At 40.1% G+C, this 23745-nt stretch overlaps 2 protein-coding genes across 3 annotated transcripts; one reads left to right on the top strand and one right to left on the bottom strand.

The window, feature by feature from the left end:
* Positions 1-1504: 1504 nt before the first annotated feature.
* zcchc10 (zinc finger, CCHC domain containing 10) lies at positions 1505-7621 on the bottom strand. Its single transcript, XM_073479638.1, has 4 exons — positions 7545-7621; positions 5929-6090; positions 4648-4689; positions 1505-1924 (listed from the first exon to the last, which is right to left on the bottom strand). Exons 1-4 carry the CDS (start codon positions 7583-7585, stop codon positions 1687-1689), a joined length of 483 nt encoding a protein of 160 aa, XP_073335739.1. The 5' UTR covers positions 7586-7621; the 3' UTR covers positions 1505-1686.
* A 1737-nt stretch (positions 7622-9358) lies between these two features.
* Positions 9359-23700, top strand: hspa4a (heat shock protein 4a). 2 transcript variants are annotated; one of them, XM_073479371.1, is made up of 19 exons: positions 9359-9664; positions 11679-11736; positions 11861-12001; positions 12879-13001; positions 13976-14075; positions 15041-15174; positions 15597-15841; positions 16099-16175; positions 16632-16783; positions 16951-17057; positions 17783-17916; positions 18062-18243; positions 18984-19067; positions 20859-21011; positions 21354-21479; positions 21585-21692; positions 21992-22111; positions 22213-22374; positions 22647-23700. In XM_073479371.1, exons 1-19 carry the CDS (start codon positions 9558-9560, stop codon positions 22845-22847), a joined length of 2514 nt encoding a protein of 837 aa, XP_073335472.1. In that variant the 5' UTR covers positions 9359-9557; the 3' UTR covers positions 22848-23700. The 2 variants fall into 2 exon arrangements, with proteins under 2 accessions (XP_073335472.1, XP_073335473.1); XM_073479372.1 differs by lacking the exon at positions 18984-19067 and having other exon boundaries at positions 9388-9664; positions 22647-22930.
* The last annotated feature ends 45 nt before the right edge of the window (positions 23701-23745 follow it).

The following is a 23745-nucleotide window of genomic DNA, read 5'->3' as shown; positions in this document are numbered from 1 at the left end:
ATGCAAGTAAACATGATGGGGAAGTTACTTTTTGGTAAACGTGACAGAGAGAGGAGATCATTTCTGGAGTAGTGGGACGAAAGACAATTTGAAAACTTAAGTTAAATCAATTATTACAACTTAAGAGAAATCGTTGTTTTGACAGCGGGCATGTTTGTCGATCACCGATACGGGATTAAGTGAAATGTAGTGAACCGTGTATTGGACAGTGTCAAGGTAAGGGTCATTTATTTGATACTGACAATTCCGACATGACTTGAATGCATCATTCCTGTGACGCACAGGTTGTTCAGACTTGACGTTCAGGACGGAAATCACGGAGGGCGATTCATTGTTCCCTGCTGTTGACTGATGCTTAAGAGTGTATGCACTGCACGCAATTTGCAAGTGTAAAGTCGTGTTATTTGAACGCAGGTTGAAGGAACTGGGTTAAATTTGACATGCAACTATATTTTTAATGAACATAAACTGTAAATTCAGTGTCACCTGACTGATTAGATTAGTCTATATTGGATATTTTAGGCCCTCACTTCAAGGAAAGCAAGCCAAAAATAACAACTACACCTCCAAAAAGACAATTAATGTTTGATCAAGCAGATTCAAAATCATTGATTTCTGCAGCTTTAGCCCCAGTGCATTAAAAAAACAAACATAACTCAAGCTGCAAACACACAACACACATTTTGATGACTAACCTGCAGCACTGTGGAGTTTTGTGCCGTTATCATCATCCAGGTTCACAATGAAACATTTCCGAACACCTTCACTTTATATTATCCAAGCAGATGACAACATTATCAGAAATATCCTGCACATTACCTAATAAAAAATAAATCTATTATCATCTTATTCTCAAATTCATATACACTACTCAAAATAAGTTAGGGATATTGGGATAGGGGTGCACATATGTGCGTGGATATGCAATGAAAGTCAGATGATGTCTCATTATTTTTGGGGACCAGAAATATTCACAAAACACAAAATAAAAATTCAGATGTGTCACAGAATAAACAATCAAGTGAAACACTAAACTATCCCAGTATCCCTAAGAAATTTTGAGTTGTGAACATATATATATATAAAGTCGTCATAATGTGTTTAAACATTTTACAATAGTGAATACGCAAGAATCTTAAAAACAAAAGCAAGTCATGTTTATTTTACAACGAAAACAAGCAACTGCAATATCACAGAAAGGAGACCTTTTAACTTCAAACTAATGAAAAATTTAAGAAACAGAAATTGTATACAGTATCACTTAAAAGGTCTCGCATCAATGTCTTTTCAGCACTAGATAAGTGTTGCTTTCTTAAGGTTGTGAGCTGTACAGATCGAGTTTGACTAAAAATATACTTTAGTACAAAATCACAAATTCAACATGAATATGCACATTAGTTTCCTCACATATCTAAATTGTTTATCCTCAGTAGACCTAAAAACATGAGAAAATATCACATTGATAGAAGAAACGAGGGAGATAAGTTTTGAAAACAAAACCTGATAACATCTTTCCGATCTGCATTTTTGCTAAAACCAATACGAGCAGTATGCAACTGTGAGATTTACAGCCCTAAAGGTGTCCACTCAGATCTGATCAAAAGGAAAAAAAAGAAAAGTGGATAGCTAAAATTACTTTGGGAAACAAACAACAACAGGAAAATCCGACTATTCCAGTGTATCTGTTCATTTCTTCTTTTTCTTCTTCTTCGGAGGTCCCTGATCTGAATCGCTGCTGCTTCCTGAGCCTGAGCTGTCAGAGGATGAAGAGGAGGAGGAGGAAGAGGAGGATGAAGAAGAGCTGTCGCTGTCACTGCTGCTGTCGCTGTCATCTGAAGAGGAGCTGGAAGAGTCACTGCTGTCTGACGATGAGTCACTGGAGGAGCCGTCTGAATCACTGCTGCTGTCGCTGGTGTCTTTAGCCCTGAGAGCAAGTGGCGGAGCACAAAGAAAAAACATGAGCGCGGAGAACAGAACGGTGTCTATTGTTATTAAGGTCTCATGGTGTACCTGTCACAGGGGGAGATGAGAAGATAAAAGATGTGCAGTGAGTTTGAACTACTTTTTATCTCTATGGCTGTTCTTCAGATACACTGACACGTTCTGTTTACCTACTTTACAAACAAAACTCTCCATCTACAAGGTAAAAGATGTTTATCTGCCAGGTTTTTCTTCGTTTGTTTTACTTAAACTGAGAAAACCTTATTTTTCTTTGGATGGTGTGCATACCAGTATAGTACAGCTCACTACTCAGATCAGTTTCACCCATCACGGCCTTGTCATTGTTTTTTATGAGGGGGAAAGTGACAGCTAGACCTCCTCATAGTCACCAGCCATCACTTGACTGACGGCATCTGCCCCTCCCACCTATAGACAAGCATGGCATGCCACTCTAATACAAATTCAGCAGCTACACACAACACAAACTCTCTACAGAGATGGTGAAGTCCACACTGAATAATGGGTGGTTTATAAACTGTAAAACCCATTCCACATTATTGTGACAAAGCCACAGGTCAAATACAAATCTGTATTTATATATCTGTAATGCAAGTCAGTGGTTTAACTTCTGTCATACAACAGGGAATTTTAACTTGGCAAACAGGTGAGGCTAATAACATTATTAATTTGTGCACTGCACTGAAATAACTGCTGAAACTGAGCCGTCGTTCAGGCTATTAGTTCCACCTGTGCTTTTCCTGTTGCGACAAGTCAAACAACGGCTGCTGTGAGAAAGGCCTATGAATTTGATTCATTTGGGAATGATTAAAAAAAAAAAAAAGGCTAGCAGTATCACAAATCACAGTTTGTCTCATAGGGCTTTACAGTCTGTACAGCTGTAAAATAGTACTTAAAAGTATGGGCCATTTTGACATGCCACAGTAGGAAACGCAGAGATGTAGATAAAAACATTAATGCTTCAGTTTCAGGGTTCTTACTGTGCATGCTGGCTCGTTGTCACGGCTTTGTGAGAACGAGCCATTAATGTAATTAGTAACACCTGGGTCGTGAAAAGGGCCCTTTCACGGCAGACGTTTTGACTTGTCAAAGCAGGAAAAGCACAGGTGGAATTTATCATATTAATGATGGCTGCATTCCATTTAGGTGAGCTGGCTCCATGGCTCTGATATTGTGCATAATCACTCACGGTCATGGCTTCCTGACACACTTAATGTGGGATGGAGCCATCATTAACATTATTGGTCACACCTGTGCTTTTTCAAAACACACACACACACACACACACATATATATATACATATACACACAAATATTTAGATGATATCAACAACAGTAACTTTCCCTTTGGGCAGCTAAACACAAAAATTAAAGCATGTCATTGCAAGTTCTAAACATTTTATAAAACTGATTAACATCTGCACTCATGACCCTTTGAGACATGAACAAACCGCACATAAATACAGCCACATTAGGATTTTTAAAAGCAGGCACTGAAAAGCACTGGATTAGAACTAGAGCCCAAACAATATTGTGGTTGGCAGATATTGGCCTATCACAGATATATAGGTATATCTGTGTATATGTTTTCCGATATGATCTGATATTTTAGAGCTTAAAATGCTTTGGGTAATGTATAATTATTAAATTTCCAGAAGTTGACTGTTTCAGTGCACTGATGCCATTTTGGATGATAAAGTTTGATGTTACACTGTAAAATATCCTGCCTGCCTCCGTCACATATCTTTGTTGCAAATGTTTGAGGGATCATTGCAAAAAAATTTGTATATTTTATGCTTTACTTCCTCATATTGATATTCGCCCCAAAAATCGAGTATCGGACGGGCTCTAATTAGAAGCCATCACAACGGCAATTTGATGAAATAGTAGCATCTTGTTACATATGAAAGCATTTACTACTACTACTGGTCTATAAGATACCTGCTTAAGCCATTTTAACAAACTGTAGAGGCTCAAAGTCATCAATTCGAGGGGAACTGTTACGTCACACTTTTGTTAATAATGTTCAGTCTTCGAAACAAGAACGGGACAGTAATACTGCGAAGGAGATCCTCTACCATCCAGAAATATCCTGACATCCTTTCGCAGGCAAGATTAGATTTTCACACCAATTTAAACCTGACACACACCCGGGTGCGACTCTCACGTGACTTTCATGTGACTCACATGTGACCTTACTGACCCCCGGGGGACATCATTCGAACGACTGAAACAAATTGAAATTCCCAAGGACTCCTCACTAGTCAGCAGACCTGGAGAAGCTTCCCTGATGAATGGTATCTATGTCAACATTCATTATAAATGCAAAGTGAATTACAGGGATATTTCTGAAATAGCTAGCTAGACAAGGTAATAAGAACAGCAATGTTAAAGCCTTCATGTATCTTTTTTCTTTTAAAAATTACATACAACTAGGTATGAATACTACTACTTACCTGCTAATAAATACATGTAACTAAATTAGTTATTCATATTAAAAAGTAGCGGACTACTAAACTGTACAGTTCACTCACCAAAAATGTAAAAGTATAATTTGGCCAGGATATTTAAGTATGTATTATATAAAGAGTGCCTGTCCGCTTACTTGTTTCACATCAAAACACTTGAATGTATGAAGCCAAAACATTCAGCATTGTACAAAGATGGTTGAATAAACATCCTACTTACTTCTTTTTTACTTTCTTTTCACTGGAGCCTTCGTTTCCTGGTCTGTAAAGAGAGAGAAAAGCAACAGCATTAACAGCCTTGACATTTATTTGACATTAAGCTTAGTGTTGACTGGGACTCATAAATAATAAAGTTGGACTATGTGTTGTAGTAGTACAGCATAGTAGTTGCATACAGTACAGACTGCAGGTTTTAAACAGGGATACCTTGTTTAGTACAAGCACTGACAATAATGATGCAATCAATTCCACCATGTTAAAAGGGAAATATTGACATTGAACAGTTGTTAACACAGGATTCTGTATTTATCATTACGTCCTCTAGATGGCGATAAAAAGCAACAACATTGTCGTCTGCTAATGGGTCAGTTATTGTACAGTGACGGTTTTAAAGTATAGACTTAGTTACTGTCAGTTTGCGTCATTTCCTGAATAAGACAGTGTCCCCGTTTAAGCTGATATTTTTAACGCTCCATGGTACACAGTGTCTTACAACATGAAAGCTTAGTGTCAGAGCCAAATTACCTGACTGACTGCGACAACCATGAAAATCATACCAGTGTGGACACACACCTCATCCAGACTGTCTAGCAGAGCAGATAATTGTATGGCCTAAAAATGAGAACACCAGCTTCTCTCCTGTTCAGAGGCGTCTAACTCGTGACCTGATGATTACTGAGCCAAAATGGCAGACACAAAAAAAGACTGGGCAGTCCAAGTGAACAAATGAGGCTCTCTACCATCGAATGCCAGAAACTGTACATCCTATAAACAAAATCCTGTCATCTTCTGAACACCCTTGTCTGTTAGTTAGTCAAACTTGCCAAATGGCTCTGCTGTGAGCTGAAAATAACCCATTACATTAAACATCTTCCACAGCCCTCTCACCGGATAACTCTTATGTGCACGCAACCACAACACAGTGGCAGTGAGAGAAAAAATAGAAACAATATCACAACTTTTGGCTCCATGGTGTGCCATTCTGCCAACAAATAATTTGAACAATGCGCCACAAGATGTTTGGAGAGATCTGAAGCACATTTCGTGCACCAACTGATCTTATTAAGTTGTTTTTCTCAGAAGAGGCTGTGATGAAATTTGTGGCTTAATGCAACTCGATGCATTAAAACACTGAACAGCCTGGCAGAAGGAATAACCCCAGAAAGTGACTTCTGACCAACTTGATAGCACTGCCAATGTATGTTGTGACCTTAAACATGGATCTTAGTGGCGTTGGCACTGTCTGTTTGTCACAAGCAGTGAACTGATGGAGACACCTTACCCAGTAATGCTGAGGGGTTTGTTTTCATTCTCCTTGAGTTTCTTTTTCATCTCAGTCGTTCTTGACGGTCTGTGCACATATTTCCTCTTCCCTGTGCATTCATAGGTCCAGTGTCCCATCTCCAAACACTTCTGGCAGCGGACATGTTGTTTGTTTGCCTCCCTGTGTGTATTAAAACAGTCATATCTCAATGAGGATAAACAAAACAACCACCTCCTCTAGTAAGTAGCAGTAGTTCTAATAATTTCTTAGTTAAGTTGACAGGATTTTCCTTATGGGCATTTCACATTATACATGAAGTTGATGCAAAGGATAGTTTATTTATTTCTTTAGCAATAAGTAAATAACACTCACAGGCTGTCCAAGTCACATAGCTTAATGCTTTTCTAGTGATCGCAGAACTCTCTTTACATACATAAAATAAGTCATTATTGTTTTGGTCTGTTTAAAGGGGCACTATGAAGTTTTGGAGAAGAAATTCAAACTCAGAATTTTAATATTTACAATATTAATGAGGTAATAATACAAACTCAGAAATATTCATATGTTCCATAATGGAAGCAAGGAAAACGGTTATGTATGAATAGATAACACTGATTTAAAACGTAATTTGTTTTAAAAGTAATGAGGTAAATGCTAATAAAATAGCCTTATTTAGAAGGTGGTCTGCGTCAAACCCGATACAAGACCTTTCTTAACATTTGGTTTTGATCAGCGATGTCACTACCCTTTTCATATTGGTTGTCATGAGGTTGTTAAGGGGCGTATAGATTTCTTTTTACCAATATTAATGAGGTAATAATACAAATATTTATCTTTTCCATAACTGAATAAACAAGCTGTTCTCAGAGGAGAATAAGGTCTCCAGAACACTGTTTGAAGCCAGAAAGGTGGCAGGGTCCGCCACATATAAACAAAGTAAAACAGTATGAAATTGTGTTTGTTTGTTTATTCAGTGTATCCAGTCATGAAAACGAAGAGAGGTTGTTAATTTGGTTTGTCTAAGCATTAAAAAAAATTCAGTTAATTAAGATCTTTCTCTTTTAATTAAAATGTCTTCCCCCAAACTACATAGTGCTCCTTTAAACGCCAAAATCATTCTGTAACAGGACACATTAACGTCATCTAGCTGTCTAACTCTTAATTTTCTCAGGGTGGGGATGCTATAATCATCATACACACACCTCAAGATATATATGTCGATATATAAAACAAGATTATCCTGTTGTTTTTCTCGACATGATTACTTCTTGAAAGGGAAACAACGTGTAACTCGAACCCACGGTTAGTTACAGTTACTTGCCATATTTTGAATCGTAATCTCGAATAAAATGAACTCTCGTCGGTTATTAGTGTATTAAAACCTACAAATGACGAGTTGAAAGCCTAAACAAGAGTTTCAGAGCAGGAAACAGTCCGATAGCTTCGTGATTCTGCACTGTGGAGAAAGACCGCGGCGCATTTGTGTTTCCATGAAGCCCTGAACGTGTTCGTAATTCAACCTCCTAACGTGTTATCTAACACGAACCTCCATACCACCTGAGTTTCAAACACCACAGTGTTCACAAAACAGTGAAAAAGACACATATTTATATAGTTATCTAAATTATACTCACGCTTGTCTTCTGGCTATTATTCTATGCATGGGAGTCGCCATGTTGCACTACTTTTTCTTCTTCGTTGGTATCGGGGTAGGTACGTATTTCCGGCAGCCTTAATGCAACTAATGCCCCCTATTGGCAGAGATGGTCTACTGCATCTATGTATTTGATCAAGTTACTAACTGATTAGTGTTGAATTAGTGGAATTAATTAACAGTAACAAATTAGCATTTATATTGTGTGACAGCAGGAAACCTAAAAATATAATTAATTGATAATAATTTAATTTAAAATATGATTTAATCAAAGCAGAGGCAAGATTTTACACAGTCAAACAGTCAGCGCTTCAGTCATGCACACAGTGACATAAAACACAAACAGAAAAAAGTAGAAAGAAAGAAAGAAAGAAAGAAAGAAAGAAAGAAAGAAAGAAAGAAAGAAAACAAAAGCACTTCAGTTCAGTTTGAAGACTAGCCTATTTGTTGAGACTGCCTCTTTAGCTGTTCATGTGTTAATTCATTTTCACTATAACTTTTTCAGGCTATAAACTTTATGGTTGTTGTGTTGTTCTGGACTGAATTATATTAAAAATGTGATTATTTTACCTAAAATTCAGTCATCTCTGTGCTCAGCATCGAAAATATTTAATTTCCTTTTACAGCATTGAAAATATGTTGTATGACAGAACTGTACGGGATTGCATTCAAGTGCAGGAGATATATTGTCACTCACCATATATCAATCACCCAGCAATAGAGCATGCAGACATTCAAATCTGGTGGCGTTTATCCATTTGATCCACATATTGACCACATTCAGTTTGTCAGAGACTTCAGAGGTTTTAGGGCGTACTGTTTACCAAACACTTAATCCTCATAGTTTACTGGGAATATCAATGCTTGGCACTCTTCATATTTCATATTTCATATTTGGATTTTATTCCTCATCAAATCCAACTAGGAATTCAGAATACTTTTGTCAATGAAGAACATTTTAATTTCTTTAGGCCTGACAGCTGTAAATGAGCATCATGATAGGACTATACACATATATTTTGTCTTTGGTGTTATCTCCATATCTTCAGCACTGTGCAAACAATTGCTAAGGTTGAGCAGTTGGCTATCTGTGTCACCAACGCAGTGCACCCTCCCACACTCAACTGTCATCACACCCACCCATACTTACTTTCTGTCAGAGCTGCAGGTAGCCTAGATGTCGTCTCTGGTTTCTTAAACAGTATTTTCATTCCACCGACAAATTTTTTCATAAAAACGCATAGGACGTAATGGATCTAAATGTTGTATAATTAAGGGTATACAACAGCTTAGTTCATTCAAAAAGGTAAAACACTGCATACATATATAATTTAATACCATCCTGCACAAAACTTCACTTGCATTCCCTGTAACATGATATTTTTTAATTCATTTATTTCATTAGATTTGCATACCTTGCCCTTGCATGTCTTGTCCCATGTTGGACCACATTAGTGTTTTGTGTTATGATGAATTACTGATATAAAAACAAAAACATAATGTGAAGTTGTGGTCAGTTCACTAAAGCATGTAAAATCTGACCTCATACATTCAACACCCTCATATAGCACAGCCTAGAGTCCATCCCAGGCATCATCAACTAAATAGCCATTGATTTATTTATGCAATTTGCATCCACAGTAATCGAAACCACCAGTATAATCTGGCAATAGTCAGGCATCTCAAGAAATATCTCCCAAATACTCGAATATTGGAGAACAGTCTTTCACATGGTTATAGAAAGGTCCAGAGATATCCAGAACTGTGTAAATCTCGCGATATTTGCAGCCGGACAGTAGCGATCAGGGACACCGGTAATAGTCAGCGGTGTGGATTATGACTAGAAGTAGCCCTACTTAACGCAGCGCAACACAACTACTTCCCCCGACTTTTACATCCCCTTTTAACCTGTAGCTGGACCTTACTTTTATTTTTCTATATATTCACCCGTAGATAAGGTTATAGCCAGAGGAAGACAGTCGTATCGCTGAAGATGTCAGTGGTGGGATTTGACTTGGGCTTTCAAAGCTGCTATGTAGCTGTAGCCCGAGCCGGAGGAATCGAGACAGTCGCTAATGAGTACAGCGACAGATGCACACCGTAAGTACCCAAAGTACAGGCATTATTTATACGACTTGTGAGGGAATGGCTACGACAGAGAGGGATTTAATGTGCTGTTGTCTTCACCGGTGTTGGGGTAATGCACGTGAACACAGCTCTGCTGACTAGCAACCGTTAGCTAAACTTGTATCTCTGTGTTGCGATGGCTAATCAATCTTCCTTTTAGTGGGAATACATTAGTGGCACGTCCCTTAATGTGCACATGGCGAACATGGCTCCATCTAGAATTTATCCTCAATTTACGCAGTTTTTATTTTATTTTTCTTTCTTCAAACACCAGCCACTGAGCTAGCTGGCTAACTCAGCTCATGGATTTCTTATTAACGGTACTGTATGGGTTGAAAACGGGTTTTAGTTGCCCGGCGAACACGGGCGGGCGGTGTTCCCCCCCCGTTCTAATTGCTGTGCACGTCTTGAAGGCGAAAGCTCCAACCAACCGGTGTGCCCCGTGTGGAAAGCAAGCGCCTTGCCTACGATGACGACAGCCAGCTAGCCATCCGCTTGTTGGAATATTCTAGAAAATTGTAATGACTTGTCCAAAAGATGTGGTCTTTGTTTTAATATTAACAAGCTACCAAAAGTATTTATTTATTTTATTTAAATGTTGTCTTTAAGGTGTTGTTTTTAAAGTGTCTAGCATTGTTCGTTTGGCTGACACGGCACACTTTGTACCCACACTGGTTGTACGTCCTGTGACCAAATCTAATGAAAAATCAAATGAAAATGGATTTCAAGGGGACCTTTTGGCAGTGAGGGTCAGATGTTGACATGTCTCCATGTTCTGTTGAGGAGACTTTGTTAATGAGTTGGAAAAACAGGAATGCTTTCAATAAATGAGTAAAAGACTGTATCTTTATAAAATATTCCCTTTTTTAAAGAGGTGTTGTGTTATCTTCCCTTGATAATAATGTAAACAGGCCTCTTTATGCTAATTGGATTAGCTGATCAGATTAGTTAATGGACAGACAGATACTAGATTGAAATTAATTTAACAAAAACAATAAAATAATCTTTAAAATAATTATGTGTGTTTAAAAAAAAACAACTAAATCAAAACAGTGAATACATCTGAATACTTTTGGCTTTTGGTATAATACAATAAATGCAATTTAAGACATCAGATTGACCCTGGTATCTTCTCATAGCCATACTTTTGAACATTTTAAGATGTTTAATCAAAATAATTCTCTATTGATCAAAGAGTGATAAACATCTGCCCTCAAACTAATCAACCATTTTGTTAAATAACCCCTAAGAGTGTTGTGATAAGTTTTCTCTGAATGGTCTTTTGTTTCTGTGTTCTGCCATTCACTAACAATATGCAAAAAACGCTGCATATTACAAATTACTACTCACTTCTATATGTAGTCGAGTGCCTGCTGAGACCAATTTTCCCAGAGACATGTTGCTCTGACCCATCATTGACATTAGCAGCTGGGCGTGTGTGTTGATGGCGTCTGTAGCTCTGACATCTGTGTTTGACAGGACGATGACAAGTGGATACAAGATATAATTGGACTAACCACTTCAGTCTATGTTATACAGTACTGTTCGATTAGTAAGAGATGGGTCCATGGGTCTGTGCATCCACAGTCCAGGCTCCAGCAAAGCTTTCTTTGATAAATTCACGATCTATCATACATACTGTACATTATTATACATTGTGGAAGATTTCACTTAAACACAAGCTACTACTACTACTACCACTAAGGCCAAACCCTCATGATATTACACACTGAATTTTACCTAAGCACACAACAACAAACTGCATGTGTTGCCACTGCAGACATGGTAAAATGTCTGTTCAGTTTCATGTGGGTTAGGCTCTTAAATGTCAGGTCATGTCTAGGCGAGACCGTGTGATAACAGACACGTAAAGCTGTCTTGATTTTGGGTGTATGAAACAAAAGGTGGATTATACAAGAAGATTAGACTGCCTGCTCATCATAGAATGTGAAGCCGTAGCTTAACATTTTCTTTTGTTGTCTTGCAGGTCATTTGTATCATTCGGTCCACGAAATCGATCGATAGGAGCAGCTGCAAAGAGCCAGGTAAAATCAGTTCAGGCATCCTGCTAACATCCTTGTTATTAAATGCAAAACACTGGAATTGTTTCATTATTTTAACATCATTCTTTTATATTTTGTCCTCTTTTGCCTCCCTCATCACGTCCAGGTGGTGACCAACTGTCGGAACACGGTACAAGGCTTCAAGCGATTCCATGGCCGGGCTTTTGCAGACCCCTACATCCAGTCAGCCAAGTCTAACTTGGTGTACGACCTGGCACAGATGCCCAATGGATCCACCGGTATAAAAGTAAGATTGAGGATTTTACTGTGCTTCTGCTATAATAGAGATTAGCTACACAGGTTACCTTAAGTAGAGGGAGGAAAAGAAGCAATGATTTCTGGAAAAAAAAAAAAAAAGTCGAGGTAAGGCTTAAGTTAATAGTGGTACTGTACGCTGAAGTAGGGCAATCAAGAATAAAAAGGGACAGCCATAAGAAATTTAACAGAGAGAAAGCGAACAGCTTATTCTTGACTATATTCCTTCCACCTCTGTTACCTGCTGTGCTCCAAGAAGGGCCTCATGTAATGCTCTTTTCTCTGAATCATTGCTCTTCTACGTTATCTTCACACTCTGTCCAGTCCTGTTTTCTTTTATCCTCTACTAGCTCTGTCTAAAGTTGCCATATTTATTTTCGTATAGCATTAATCTGTGGTGGAAATAATCGTAGCACCAGTCTCAGACCCAGTCGACTAAATGCCTGAATATGAAAAATGTAGTTTGTGTAAAGGCTCAAAACATTCCCAGTGTTCTTGCACGCTGCAAGCACACAGCCTGGTGTGTTTTTTGTGTCCCTGTGGAGATAATTAATGTGAATCCTTGGGGCAAATGCTAGCAGAAGAAATTACAAAGCCAAGACAGTTGCATCGAGCTGTTGTTGCAAAATCACCCCTCGCATGAAACGTTTCCCAATTGCGTATTTACATATTTTAACATTATCTTTCTAAGTTGTTAGGGTTTTGTGGGGACCTGTTTTGTGAGCTTTCAGTTAGTTTTAATGCTTTCAATGAAACTGTCATGGCTTTTTCCATTTTTAACGAAAAACATTTCTTGTTGATAGCTGTTTAAAGCTTTTTAAACAATCTGGCTGAAGAGTAAAACTCTTCCTAATTCTTGTCCACTGTAGGTGATGTACATGGAGGAGGAAAAAGTGTTCAGCATCGAGCAGGTCACCGGCATGCTGCTGACCAAACTGAAGGAGACTGCTGAAAGTGCACTGAAGAAACCGGTTGCGGACTGTGTCATCTCGGTAAGCATCTCTGCAGACGTCTACAGCGGTCTCACCGCCTCAGCAGGATGTCTTAAAATCTATAAAACTTCTAAAAAAGATTTGCCAGTGCAGCGCATTCGTTTTCTGCTTTTCCACGTCTGACTAGATGTCTTTTAGGCTTATTCTTGTGGCAATATATCTTTTCTTGGGGGCTTTAAATGTCTACGGAGGTGTTAATTTACTTGTTGGATCTCTGCACACAGCTTATTTAAAGACGTGACATAGGACTGAAAGGGCTGCACTCTTCTTACTGTATTTCTGCCATTCTCTGTACTTAAATGCAATATGGATTTGCATTTACATCCTAATATTTTGAGTGGAAGCTACTCATGTCACCCTCTCGCATTTTTAAGTAGTTTGGGGTGAAAATATGCCTGGAGAAAGCTGCCTCCCAGGTGTATAAATGTATTACCACCTGTTCATGTGACATTTTGCTCTGAACACTTCACCAGATGTCTTGTCTGAAAGCTTTATTTCCTCCCTTGCACGTTGTTGGTGAAGAGTGGGATGTGTGTGTGTTTCTTGTTGTGGTTGGTATATGAATTCACCAGCAGCATCTGTTATGTAATGTTACAGATCTCACACAGAGAGGCTGTTACTTTCGCTGGTCCTAAATCCACACTTTGCATCAGCTCTACAGATGGACAACATGTTATTACCACTGTGGCCAATAGCTAATTTTAGCCCTTGAACTTTTTCCACAAGGAGATGTTTTGTTTTTGCACCCAGAGAAACGGACACGGTAACATTATCCAGACATCTCGTGATGCAGCCAATTAATTTCAGACATCTTTGGCATCTTTTCAGTGCCTTACAGTAATAGTATGTGTGTTTGTTTCTTACTCAGTGTTGGTTCCAGTTAAATCCCTCATTCCAAGACGGTCAACACTAATATCTTCACTCACTGAGACTGGTTTGTGTTTTGTATTAAAATTGCATTTTCCCCCTCCCAGGTCCCGAGCTATTTCACCGACGCAGAAAGAAGGTCTGTGATGGATGCAGCTCAGATCGCAGGCCTCAACTGTCTACGACTAATGAATGAGACCACTGCAGGTACATTTATGTAAAGATCACCAGATCATTGGTTTCTTGTCCTGAGAGCTGTCATTTAGATTTTCAAATTCTTATTTAAAGGGGACATGTTAGTTTAAAACATCAAAAAACTGAACTTACATTATGAAGAAAGAACAGTGTTGATGTTATGTCAAAGTCGTTTATGTACTGTCGGAGAGATGTCTACTGAAGTGAGCATATTAATACCAGCAAGATCAAGAGTTGATGGCCCGATAGTCCTCATACCTTCAGGCAGGAATTGTGCTGCATGGCTCTATTGGTTCTCCGTCGCTTCATGCCTCTTCTGTCTCCGCCTGCTGTGTCTTCTCATCCCCGAAGTCATAGTCCTGGTCAGAGCTGCGATAAATCACATCCATACCGCATCATCTGTCGTCAAACTGTCATCTGTCAGTCTCAGAGGCTGTGTTCAGTCCCAGTCTGCTGTCGAGCTGTGTTCAGTGGGTGGCCCTGTTGCCCGCGGTGACACACCCCATCATCCCAACTAGCAGACAGACTCCCCTCAGCTAATAGGGCCACTTGGTTCCACAGCTAATTGACCTACTTGTTAACAGCAGCTAGTCCCTACAGCCAAAGATAGTTACAGCAAAGAGTAGCAAGTCAAGTATAGTGAGCAGTGGTAAGCAAATTGAAAGCTCATTTTGATGGGTTTTCGATTTAGAATTGAAATCTTGATATCCCTACTAGTTGGGCTTTGAGACAGTTATGGCACTATGCTGTCAAATGACATCTAGATGGATTTTTCATGACATATTTATCTTTTTATTTTCATAAACTTGCTGAAACGCTGCTTAATGTTTTAGTTTTTAACTTTCTACAGCAGATACAGTAAAACAAATGTCATAACGCTATGCCTACATGTTATTTGCTTGTATTTACAGTTTGGTAGTGACACATTTCTTGACCTGTACTTGTATGCTGATGCCGATTGTGCCTGTTTGTTGCAGTGACTCTGGCATACGGCATCTACAAACAGGACCTGCCAGCTCCAGAGGAGAAGCCCAGGATAGTGGTGTTTGTGGATGTGGGCCACTCGGGTTACCAGGTGTCGGTTTGTGCCTTCAATAAAGGAAAGCTCAAGGTGAGTGATGAATAATTTGTGCCCATTTTGAAAGGCAATACTGAGGGAGAGGAATGGTTTTAGGGCAGGTTATGATGCCACAGCATTGTTTTGCTTGTCAGTTTTGCAAATAGTAGTTTTGGTAGTTTGTTATTCTCATGTGGGTATAGATAGACTGAATGGGAGGCAGTACAGTCAAGGATGAAGCCGGTTAATTGTTTTACATGTTATAGTTTATTAGGAGTGCACTTGCCACATGTATGTGGGCTGAACAAGGCAAAAACCAGAGTGCTTTATTAAAAAAAAGTAATTTAAGAATTTCATAGATGGACCTTCAGCCGTTCTAGATGTATAGATATGTGGTGATATAAAACTTTCATCCAGTAGTTTGGTATTTTGCCATCACTTCAAATATCTATCCTCTCCTCTTCCTCCGCTGTCAGATCCTGGGTACGGCGTTTGATCCCGAGCTTGGCGGGAAGGACTTTGACGACATCCTGGTCAACTACTTCTGTGAGGAGTTCGGGAAGAAGTACAAGCTGGACGTCAAGTCCAAGCCCCGGGCGCTGGTGCGACTCTACCAAGAGTGCGAGAAGCTCAAGAAGCTGATGAGTGCCAACTCCTCCGACCTGCCTCTCAACATTGAGTGCTTCATGAATGACATTGACGTCTCCAGTAAACTTAACAGGTGCGATGCAGACTTCAAAAATCAAGATGACGACAATATGTGTAACAGATATCATTAAGAAACATTTAAGATGCACTACTGAGTATAAAGCTTCTTGTCTAGTCTATTTATTGATTATGTGGACTAGTGTCAGATGATAAATTGTGTTGATATAATTAGAAAATGACTCTGAGAGGTACCCAGCATCCATCTGCCTGCCCCACACTGTTCCTGAGTGTGTGTGAGTCTATTAATAATCTATGACCATGTGTCCCCAGAGGCCAGTTTGAGGAGATGTGTGCAGGGCTGCTGGCCAAAGTCGAGGGTCCCCTGCGCAGCGTCATGGAACAAACCAGTGAGTACATCTGACTTTAATAGCAGCTGGACTATCCCCTTCAGCATGTGCACGCTCATGTAGACAAGGTTCAGTCATGTCATGTGCTTTCGCTGAGACGGGCCTTCCCTTCAGACACTGGCAGCACGCCTGCTTTCTTGCCTCCCTTTAATCATTCTTTACTTCCTCTCTATCTCTGCTTGCTCTTGCCAGATCATTTTGAGCAATCACATGGCAAATAATTGAAAGAAAATATATTTGGGTACACCAGAGTTGTCGTGTTAAGTGTTGTTGAGTAATGTGCGTTTACAAAAAGATTTAGTTTTGAAGAAAAAGTATTGTGGATGTCATTTTTCTGTCAGCACACGTGTGGCTTAAGCTTAACATTTCAGTATCAACAGTTGAATGAAGCTGTGATTCTGTAAACTTTCACCAGCCTGTTTTGTGCCATGTTCATCTCCACCTTCCTGTATCCAGAGCTGAAAAAGGAGGATATCTATGCAGTGGAGATTGTGGGCGCGGCCTCCAGAAGCCCAGCCATTAAAGAGCGAATCAGCAAGTTCTTCGGCAAAGAGCTGAGCACCACCCTGAATGCAGACGAGGCCGTGGCCAGAGGCTGTGCTCTGCAGGTGAAGTTCATCTGTCACGACCAACAACTTTGGTCCAGTGGGAGAAAATATCCAAATCAAATCATGTTTTTTCTTTTGTCACTGGGATTGGAAACTCTGTTGGTCAGAATAAGAAAGCTCAAGACAAAACTTACATTAACTGTGTCTGTTTCTCCTCTTCTCCTCAGTGTGCCATCTTGTCACCAGCATTTAAAGTCAGAGAGTTCTCCATCACAGATGTTGTCCCCTACTCCATCTCCCTAAAATGGAACTCAGCTGCAGAGGAGGGGCTGAGGTACGATCTCTGTCAGCATCAAATACAAGTTAATGCTTGAATCTCTACTTTTGATGTTGATGTGGCTATCAAACGGACTGTCAGGAGTTAGTTTTTCAGGAGTTATTGGATGTGTCTGTACTGTATTTAAATGTCTAGAAGCCATTGCCACATTAGTTTAATGTTTCCCTTACTCTTATGTTATTTTAATGTGTGTTTATACTGTAGTTACACAACTGAAACTACTCAGAAACAGGCTTATTGTCAACAACTATCAATATAAAATCTTCTTGCAACCTGTAGTTAAGACAAGTTAGAAGTCTACATGGGACTGGACCACACCTTTTGTGCTGCAACTATCTTTCCAGACGCATTCACCTGTACTTGCAGGGTTTTCTGCCAAACCTGCTGCACACACCCGAAGTATGTTTCTACCGTGTGTGTTATCTGAAATCGGTGCCAGGTGCATTCATATTTTACTAAAATATTAGTGCAAGACACAAAACAGAACATTGACAGGAGAGGAAAACAGAAAGTTTTCTATGAAGAGGTCTGTAAAGTGCAACCGTGAAGAAAGAGGGGCAAGTTGGCGAATCATGGACGAACAAAACAAACTAATTTTTACTAATATATACATCTGTAAAATATTTGCAACTGAAGACAGTTTCCACACATCACTACAAAACCCTGATCTAAGTTTTCAGATTCTGTCTGTTCACTTGTGTTGTCTTGTTGACTTTCCACAGTGATTGTGAGGTTTTCCCAAAGAACCATTCAGCTCCCTTCTCCAAAGTTTTGACCTTCTTCCGGAAAGAGTCCTTCAACCTGGATGCTTACTACAACAACCCGAAGGAGCTGCCCTACCCCAACACTTCTATAGGTACCGCAAGTTCAGAAAAAATAAGCGGACAGTAACGAGCATGGCATAAATCCTCTTTTGTTTGTTTTGACAGAAAAAAAATGTTATACTTATTACATATTTTCACTTCTATTCTAAACTGTGACCCTTTCCTCCGGCTCTACAGGCCAGTTCCTGATCCAGAATGTGGTTCCTCAGGCATCTGGAGAGAGTGCAAAGGTCAAGGTGAAAGTCCGGGTCAACGTTCACGGGGTGTTCAGTGTCTCCGGCGCCTCGCTAATAGAGGTCGTGAAAACGGTGGAGGGAGAGGAGCCAATGGACACAGACCAGACAGCGAAGGAGGAGGAGGTGTGTACTGTGTGTATTTACACTGGGTGAAAGAGAATGACATTGTGTGTGTGTGTGTGTGAGTTTGAGAAAGGTACACCTGGTTTGCTGTATGCTCTTTGCTTTGTGGTTCACCTCACAGATCCTTTTCACACAGACAGCCTCAGTTCAGCCACACCTTAGCTTTTTAATAGTCGCTCATCTCATCACTCTGGAATTTAGATGTTCTGCCTTAACAAGCTTAAGACGCCTTCAATGGGCTGCATTTATTTCTCTCCAATGCCTCTTTGTAATTTGTTTGGCATTTTATTTTGGGTTGTGAGTCACCATCTGCGCTCCAGAACCAACTGTCGAATCGATTTGCATTCATTCTGGCCTTTTTCCCCAAAATAATGCGTCATAATTGTGGAGAGGGCGGACACTTTTATCAACACCTGGGCAATTAGTGTTCAAACACAAATCCTCTGCATCAAATAGTGCCTGTGAAAAGCTTGAAAACATGCGGGCGTTGTAGAGCCTGAACGGAGGGAAAATAACTTCATATCTTCCTCAGACAGAAATCCACTACTGAAATTATCTACAAAAACTTAGTCTATCAGTGTTTCAACCTTACAAATACTTGTCTGGTTGGTGTCTGACTGGGGGCGCAAATGTTGAAATTTTGGGAAGAGTTCGGATAAAACCAGACACAAAATATCATGTGTTATGTCAATATGATTTACAGTATGTACTATGTCTTTTCGTTTGTTACTGTGTGTCAGAACAAAATGCAGGTGGACCAGGAGGATCAGAAACATCAGTCTGGAGACAACGGAGACAAGAAATCAGAGGCTGAGGAGATGGAGGTAACCTTGTGCTGGGCGATAGGGCGTGATGTTAATATATCCTCCTCTCCAGTGTCGACAAATACATACTACAAAGTCTATGAGAGCAAAAATCGGCAAGTTCAACAAAACGTAATGCCATCGTAGACAGGAAAAAAAAATGCTCCTGTTTGTAGTTTTGCTGTTTCATCTAAAACATCTATTACAAAAAAGCCAAAGACACATCCCTATATCGCCTAAGTGTGCGAGAACCAGAGAGTTAAGTATTGTTGAGAAACCAACGGCAATAAAGTGTTCCCAAAAACACCCATCTGCCATTGAAACTGGCATTAAAAGTAAAAACTATTAGATTGAAATGGTATAAATTTAATAGTCCATCGTCTGGCAGATCCAACACAAATGATATTGCTCTGGCACAATATGGAAATAGTTTTTATAAAAACTTGGGCTGTCAATCGATTAAAATATTTAATCATGATAAATCGCATGATTGTCCATAGTTTACTCCATTTTGTCAATTTTTTAAAAATTCTTATCAACATGGGAGTGGACCCATGCTGCTTTATGCAAATGTAAGTTTCTTATTATTGCAACAATCCAAAAAAAATGACAAATACTGTCCAGAATATTCTCCAGAATAACCTCAAAGGTAACATGGCAAACTCGAGCCCAACAAGCAACAACAGATGGGCATATTGACCTGAATGTAACATTCCTTAGTAGCACTAACACAATGTAGTGTCCAACTTTTAACAAAACTATGTTAATCAACCTGCAAGCTGTAGCCAACCATTTAGCTATAGCTGTTGAAAGTTTGTCTCATGTCGAGTTGTTCAGGCGTCTCCGTTGCAAACTATCCTGCGTGGTCTGCCTTTGGCGAGGGAGAGGAGGGCTCTTTGCACCAGCTGTGTGCTTGAGACTCAATGTACTTCGGTGGTAACTCGGTTCGCATCGACAGTAATTGCAAATAATTGTGTTCTTGTCGAGAGAAACATCCGGCAGGGCTTTGAAGCTGAACTTGCCTTTCAAAAGACCTTTTTCTTTATCCATTTCTGCTCAAGGAGGTTTGTTTCTGCTGCCATCCACAACGTTACTGCTGCATTGCTTCCTGATTTTACAAACTACGGGGCGGGCCGAGGGTCATAACGTGCGTGCGTTAAAAAATTGAATGCCGTTGAAAGGAATGTGCGTTAACTCTGACAGCCCTAATACAATCATTTGTAGCTATATCGCCCAGCACTAAGGTGACCATTAAGTGTACTAACGTATATATTAACATCATGTTTGACACAGGATGATAAACTTTCAGTAAAGGTTGTTGTGCATTTCCACACACACATCCACACCCACATTACTAAAAGGATTGACTGTATTTAAACATTTGAGGGATTTGGCTTTTTAGTATCACTTCTGGATCTGGTGACCTACTAATTTTAATAAAAGACATGTTTTGTTGAGTTCAAGGGGAATCAGTAACACTGACACCACCAAAAACATTTGAATAACTACTGACTAACTGTCAGGGTGTGTGTGAATGGTAACGGTGAAGAAAATAAATGTAAAATAATTCCACGTGAATCTAAACGGTATATAAAAGGACGGTGCGGTGGTTAGCACTGTCGCCTCACAGCTAGAGGGTTCAAGAAAGCCCGCCAGCGGAGGGGCTGTTTGTGTGGCATTTGAATGTTTCGCAGATATAATAAGTTAATGTGTCATAGCAGTACATTTCTATCGTAGCAGACACTCCTTTATGGTGTAAAGGCATCTTTTTGAGAATAACACAATCTTAATCTTTCTGTATTCCTTTTTCAGACGATGGAGGACACCAAGCAGGAGAAGAAGACCGACCAGCCCCCTCAGGCCAAGAAGCCCAAAGTTAAAACGAAGACAGTGGAGCTGCCCATCCAGAACAGCCTGCAGTGGCAGCTGTCCACTGACGTACTAAATACGTTTGTGGAGAATGAGGTAATGCTCTAAAAATCACCAGGAATGTCCGGCACTCACTCTCTGAGTATTTGTCTGAGCCATGTTATCGTTGGACTTACTGGTCCTGGTGTCACTTGCTTTAAATTTAAAACGATGAGAAATTATTGTCAGCCACTTTATAATTAATGGTTGTAATATAATGGCTTATCTGATGAAGGTTTTTCTCCTGGTAAAGGTGTTATCCTCATTGTTAATACCCAGGAAGTCTTTGGATGTGAACATCCATTTGTTTTTCTGTTTCGATGTCTCCATCCTCATGTGGTTTGATGTCCCGTCTTCACTTTACGTGTGTCGCTAACACTTTCATTGCGACTCTTCCAGGGTAAGATGATCATGCAGGATAAGCTAGAGAAGGAGAGGAACGACGCGAAGAACAACGTCGAGGAGTACGTGTACGACATGAGGGACAAACTGCACGGCGCCCTGGAGAAGTTTGTGAATGAAGCTGTGAGTAGAGATCACACTCGAGGCGTGTCGATGGAAATGTGACGCAACTTTCAGTGCGTTTTTGATAAATTGCGAATTTATTCTCACTTCTTGTTCGACACGCAGGACCGTGACACGTTCTCATTAAAACTGGAGGACACAGAGAACTGGCTGTATGAAGACGGAGAGGACCAACAGAAACAAGTTTACATCGACAAACTGGCTGAGCTGAAGGTAACCAGGCTCGTAGCGTGTGACGGGAAGGTTGTTTATAAATGAGATGGCGGTACTCTCCCTGTACAGCTTCTGTAGCTTTGCTGACTGGTGTACAATATATGTTTGACAGCTGTTTTCTGTGTTTTAATATAAGACTAATATATATAGTTCAATATTTAAAATAGGAGAAAGACTATCCTCTACAAAACCACTATTTTTCAGAAGTTACTTGGCTGTCATTGATGGTGAACTAGCCTCCTCTCTGCATTGTTTTTGCCTCGCTCGATGACTAAACCTGATGTTGTCTCTTTATACAGCAACTCGGTCAGCCGATTCATGAGAGATACATGGAATCTGAGGAGCGGCCCAAAGCATTTGAGGAGCTTGGCAGACAGATCCAGTTGTACATGAAGATCATTGAAGCTTACAAGGCAAAGGTGACCTGACACACACACACACAGCTAGTTTGTTGGCTTACCAAGTGTTACAGTTAATGTGGTTGCAGGTGTTATAACTAACCTGCGCTTCTCCCTAACAGGATGAGCAGTACAGTCACCTGGACGAGCTGGAGGTGACTCGCGTGGACAAGCAGGTGAACGACGCCATGGTCTGGATGAACAGCAAGATGAACCAGCAGAACAGTCAGGACCTCACTCTGGAACCAGTGGTCAAAGTTCAAGAGATCCAGGCCAAGACTAAGGTATGCAGAGCGCAGTTAAGGCGCATATACGACCGTAGAAATACTGGAGGATGTAAAAAATGTTCAGGTAGGGATTTGCAAAAGATTTTCCTGGTTAAAGATAAATAAATAAATAAATACCAGATAACAGAAACACTGCAGACGTCAGCTGCAGTTTTCTGGGAAATAATAAAACAAGTCTTCATCGTACAGGTTGGTTGTAGAAATTGTAACTTTAGTGGTAACTTTTTCTGCGATCTCTCTAACGAGTGCTTTGTTTTTCCCCTGTTCAGGAGCTTTATATCGCCTGTAACCCTGTGGTGTCCAAACCCAAGCCCAAGGTGGAGCCTCCTAAGGAGGAGAAGACGGAGAACGGGCCAGTCAACGGGCAGGAGGGAACAGAGAACCAGCAATCCAACCCAGACAAAGCCACACCTGCAGGCAAGGAACAGGGAACAGCAGAGAACAAGCCCCCCGAAATGGACATTGACTAACTGTTGCAGCCGTCACCCCCCTGAGTTTCACCTCCGTTCGTCCTGCTACACGCCCCCCCGATTCTGTCGTTCGTCTGAGGTCGTTCTCGACGGCGCAGTAGCCTCTCTCTCGAAGACAAACAGCAGCATCCCTAATCAATACTGTTCATCAGTCAGCCTCTTCGGCATGTCGTTTCTCATTCTCTCTCTGATGAGTACAAAAAATATTGCATAATATTAATAGTGAATGGACTACTTTATGACATAAAAGTTGTGGGATGGAAACTGCTTTTTCTCCGTGTTGCTTTGACGGCCATTATGTTTAAACGATTGTTTTGTTCAGCGTCTCCTGAGCGTGTTTACGCTAAAGAATGTCAGATTTGAAGAAATGTAAGCAAAGTGGATGTGCAGAAGAAAACTAGTAGCACATCCAGGAAATGTAAAAAAAATAATGATAATAACGCAGTATGTCTAAATAAGGTGTAGGTACAGTGGCACATGTAAACGAACACGGATTGTTCCAAGTTGTACATGACAAATAGTGCATTTTTTTCCACTACAAATAACTGTAACTGCTGGATTATAATGTTTAAAGTTTTAAAAGGTGAGAAGGAGTTTTTTTGTTGAGTTTACCTGTACTGTATGTTGAAACTAGATACTACAAGTCACTGTCATGCAGGATTTCATTGGCTTCAATGGCTTTTTCTCATACTAAAGCAATGGTCCGTTGGTTGTTCTCTGGTAGCCTTGTATTGTTTTTTCTACTTAAACGGTGTGAATGCTGGTCCAACTAATCACCTCCTCGGTGCTGCTGTTGCTGCCACATCACCAAAAAAAAAAAAGCAAAAAATAAATCTTGACAAACAAAAAACAATGTGATGTGAGAAATGGCTTATTGACAAATAACCGTCATTCATTC

This window comes from Pagrus major, chromosome 13 (assembly GCF_040436345.1).
Source record: "Pagrus major chromosome 13, Pma_NU_1.0".
NCBI lineage: Eukaryota > Metazoa > Chordata > Actinopteri > Spariformes > Sparidae > Pagrus > Pagrus major.
This window is presented reverse-complemented; position numbering and strand designations above follow the sequence as displayed.